The sequence below is a fragment of the Aegilops tauschii genome, chromosome 3 (assembly GCF_002575655.3).
Source record: "Aegilops tauschii subsp. strangulata cultivar AL8/78 chromosome 3, Aet v6.0, whole genome shotgun sequence".
Classification (NCBI taxonomy): domain Eukaryota; kingdom Viridiplantae; phylum Streptophyta; class Magnoliopsida; order Poales; family Poaceae; genus Aegilops; species Aegilops tauschii.
The window spans coordinates 574,991,091-574,995,897 of NC_053037.3; the positions used below are offsets into that span (position 1 = coordinate 574,991,091).

The window sequence follows — 4,807 nt, forward strand, 5'->3', positions numbered from 1 at the left end:
TTCATGTTTTTCCTGATTACAGATATTGGACTTAAATTTCAGAATTTGAATCTGACGTAGTTTTTGCACGGAAGTTCTGGAATCTTTCCTGAAATTTCTTTGGCTCCCAGGTCTTCTCCTCATCCTGGTACGGAGTAACTTCATTCAATGTTTTTACCTGAGAAAGACGGAAAGAAAAGTTCATTCAATAAGAAAGAAGCGCCACAAGGAAGGAATTGAAGCATGCAGGTGGGTGATCGAAACTCAAGAGCTTGTGGTTGTACCTCATCATCGGTGACTGGTTGAATAGGTGGCCTGATATCAGCAGTAATGCTGGGATGATTAGGGTGGGCGCCGACTGCGTGCTGCAACTTGGCCACCGCTTCCTTCACCTCCGCAACCGTGGCACCGTCACGATCAATCCCAACATACAGCCGCCTAATAGAGGAAAGGTTCCCCAGACCGAAGAAAAAACCACCGTTGCCATCTTCAATTGCCTTCCGCATGCCGAAATTGAAGAGAACTGCTTCAGCCCTCGGCAAGGCTCCCTGCTGAAACATGATCTGCCTAGGCGACTCGCAGTACAAGGAGAAGGCTACCAGCCAGTGAAACCCGGCGTCGGCACCAACGGGTAGCAGCCTTTGCGCCTGCTGGGCGCTATGCAGCGCGAGGATACGAAGAGCTGGTAGGCTCCCGAGGATCCTCAGGTCCTCTGGTTGGACTTCCTTGAGACCAATGATCAGCTCAGAAAGGTTCCAAAGAAGGGAGGGCTCTCTTTCTATCCACGCTGGCATTTTTGAGAACTTGCCAAGCATGAACAAGTCAAATGTGCGAAGGTGTGGAGGGGGAACCCAGCCTTCTCCCAGGAGATCTATGGATGGAAAACACCCACGAATAACTACACTTTGGATCTTCTTTAGCTTGGATAGACACTCCACGAAAGCTTCCTCCAACTCTGACCAGCTTACATTCTGCTCAAACTTAATTTTGAGCTCCCTCAAGCTCTCGAGGTTGCGCAGCTCTTTCATGATGGTTAGGGAGGCTGGGACCCTTCTCAGCACCTCCAAGGATGTCAGGTTACCCAACCCACCAGTTGGGAGCCTTGTGCGGTAGCCATCAACATGTAGACATATCAATCTTCTTAACCCATAAATAGTACATGGAAGTTCTTCCAGATCAGGATTCTTCCTTACATCCAGCACCTGCAAGAATCGCAGCTTTCCGATCTCTGCTGGGAGCTCACAAATATCTGCACCTGCTAGACCTAGGTACCTCAGGTGAACCAAATTCCCGACATCCCTAAGTGTATTATGGGCTATGGCTACTTTCCCCAAGGTGACAACCATTTAAATCCAATACGCGCAAAACATCAAAGCTCGGAAGAGGTGGCATTAGATTAGTAGCAGGCTCAAAGATAGTAATGGACCTCACTTGTGATATACTCATGGAAGAAAGAGATGAGGTTTGATGATCTTCCTTCTTACTTTGGAGGGATAGCCTTCGAACATTCCTTTCAGAAGACATTATATCCTCATTCTGATCCAGTACAGTAACAAAGTTTTCTTGATTGGACAAGCAATAGATGAGCTCAAGCACCATATCATGCAAATGACAACGTGTGACATTGCCTTTAAAATCTATGCATGGCTGGATCATACCTTTGTTCACAAGCTCAGTGAAGTAACTGTGCCCAACGTCAAATAAGCTACCATCCTTAATTTGATGTTGGATAAAACCTTCGGTGATCCATTTCCATATCAAATCATCTCTATGTATCTCATGATCTTCTGGATATATACTTAGATACAATAGACATGTCCTCAGATGGAAAGGTAGGTTATAATAACTTAGGGCCAATATTTTCCTCATGGTCTCCACATCGGGACTATTTCCATGTCCAGAACCAATAGAGTCACATACCTCATTCCACTCCCTTGGATTTACCATTTTACTAGGTTGATCCAATAGACTAGACACGGTAATGATAGCTAATGGTATACCGCCACATTTTTTCAAAATCCCCAAAGATACTTTAGCCAATTGTTCAGGACATTTACCCTTAGAGCCAAATATTCTTCCATAGAACAATAGTTGAGAGCTCTGTAGGGTAAGGGGATCTAGCTTAAAAGAACCACCAACTTTTGTAGCAATATCAAAGTCAGGAGTTGTTGTGATTATTATTCTGTTTGCACAACTATTCTCATTCAAAGCACATTTGATTATTTGCCATGATTGTATCTTCCATATGTCATCAATAACAATGAGGTACCTGTGAACCACAATAAATACTACCTAGTTAATTAAGTGAAATATATCGAATAAACATGGAACTTTTTGAATGCCACTATAAGTTTGCTAGTGCACAGAGAATGCATATTTAGGATAGGTAAAAAACGAGGACAAAATAAGTAAAATATGAAAATTAATGAAGACAACAGAAAAAAATATGAAATTGAAAAAAAATTCCAGACATATATGAAACTATTAAAAGCTGCATTTACAAATGTTCCCGAATATCTATTCATACTGCCAACATCCTATGTAAAGGGTGAAATTATGGTTAATAACATATTATTAAAATTACTGGTTTGAGATATAAAATACAAAATATCACCAAGATAAAAGATATGAAATTTGTATCAAGGCAAAAAATTGTGAAGATGGACAAATCGATGGAGATATGAATTATTTATGGAAAATAGTATTTCCATTATTCCAAAAAGACTGAGGATTCTCACTATAAAGTTCATGGATGGACGAAAATAGCAAGAAACGTAGATAATTTACTTGTTCCAGACGGATTTATTTGCCTTACGAACTTAGGATGGCATTTTTTCGCCCTGGGCATACTTGGCCAGGGACACAAATAGAAAATAATCAATTATCGAATGCGTGCATAGTAAGTACAGTTAAGGGAAATGAGAAAGTAAGGTGTGATTTTTACGTACCTCTTGTTGCTAAGGAACATTCTGATTTCATCGATAAGTTGTGTTTCATCCCATGACGCTTCATTGATATGAACATATTTTTGCTGATCAAGCTGATGTAGCATCTTTTTGAGAATCCTTGTTATAACAGGATTCTGAGACAGGGAAACGAAGGCTGCACATTGGAATTGTGACTTGAGGCTGTCGTAGACAGCTTTGGCCAGAGTTGTCTTGCCCAAACCACCAAATCCAACAATGGAGACTACCTCCGTTGGATTTTTTTTCATCTGTCAACCTCTTGATCAGCTCGTCCCTCGGCTCATCGATGCACACAAGGTCGGTAACCTTGTTGTAAAGAGCTGATACACGAGGACTGAGAGTTGTCGTCGCGGCTACATTCACAACGAGACCATCGACTCTATACCTGTCACGCCGGGCAGCCACGTCCTGCCCTTGATGGCATCGGCGATGCGACGCCGTGTTTTGCCTTTGGTGAACAAGGTGGATATCTTGTTCACGAGCAGCTTCAGGCCAGCGGAGTTGGCGGCGGGCTCGAAGCCTTCCACACGCACCAGGAAGCGATCAACCACATCCTCCATGTGGGAGGACAAGTCCCTGACGTCACTCACCCAGAGCTTGACCTGCTCGTCGAGCTGCTCCAGCGGAACTCCGGCCACCTTGTGCAGGGCAGCATGCATGCTCATCATCTCGTTTGAGAGAGAAGCCACGTCTTTCTTCACCCTCTTCTGCAGCTTGTACTCCTCCTTGAGGAGCTCGCCAAGCTTGGGGAGGAGCGAGCCCATGGCCCCTGTTACGAGATTCATGGTGATATCTTTCCGTGTCTCTCTCAAGCCTAGCTAGCTCTCGCTCAACTTGCTTTGCTGTTTGTTTGAAAAGTGCGAATGGGTGCTAGCTGTGCGGGAAAGGCTGCATATGCAGGAGCGCTTTTTATAGAGGCATATAGCCCCAGCTGTTGAACATGTGTACATGTACGTAGGTCTGGGTCTTATATGCAGTACCTGTAGAGTCTGTCTCCCTCTGTATGTACGTGTATCTTAGGAGACAAGATACCGGTCGCACCCCTTGTATCTATATATATGTGCCTACTGCACGATCAATTAATTATCGATGCACCAAATCATTCTCAATATGGTATCTATCGCAAATCGATCCTCTCGCTTCCGCTAACCCTAGCCGCCGCCTCGGGCCGCCGCCGTCGCCGCGATCTACCGCCGCCCCACGCCGCCGCCACCGTCCCTCCTCCCCGCGCGCCCTCCCCTCCACGCCGCGCCGCCTCTCCCCAAGCCGCGCCGCCTCCCTCCCCACGACCTCGCAGCCATGTCGTCCAACGCCTCCACCTAGTCAAACCCCTTCGCCATCGACCCTGCTGAGATCCGCGACATCAACGTCCATGCACGCGTCCCCGTGGTCCTCGACGCCTCCAACTCCACGTACTTCGCGTGAAAGACGTACTTCTCGCTGCTCTTCCGCGAGAACAACCTCGTGGATCATGTGGACGGCACCGTGGACTCCCGTGCCATGGTGGACGATGCCGAGTGGACCGCGATTGACGCCACAATCATCCGGTGGTTCTTCACCACCATCATCAAGGACTTGTTCCACACGGTCGTCAGCGCCGGCGACGACGCCCGTGCCATGTGTGTCAAGCTAAACGGCCTCTTCACCGGCAACAAGCTTCAGCGCCGCGTTTTTTTGCAGCAGGAATTTTTTGTCTGTCACTATGATGAACAGTCCATTGATGACTACTGCCGCCGCCTGAAGACGTTGGCGGATGAGCTCCGTGACATTGGAGCCAAGGTGGATGACGACCTCCTCCTCAGCACGCTCACCGCCGGCCTCAACGAGGACTTCGGCAACGCCGCCTCCAACCTCACCTTGAT

General features: G+C 46.7%; 1 protein-coding gene across 1 annotated transcript; it reads right to left on the reverse strand.

Annotated features, from left to right (window-relative positions):
* Positions 1–3,730, reverse strand: LOC141021061 (disease resistance protein RGA5-like). Its single transcript, XM_073495989.1, has 7 exons — positions 3,331–3,730; positions 3,173–3,298; positions 2,928–3,081; positions 1,638–2,248; positions 1,464–1,541; positions 264–1,303; positions 1–157 (listed from the first exon to the last, which is right to left on the reverse strand). The coding sequence occupies exons 1-7, from the start codon at positions 3,728–3,730 to the stop codon at positions 32–34; spliced, it is 2,535 nt and encodes an 844-aa protein (XP_073352090.1). The 3' UTR covers positions 1–31.
* Positions 3,731–4,807: the final 1,077 nt, after the last annotated feature.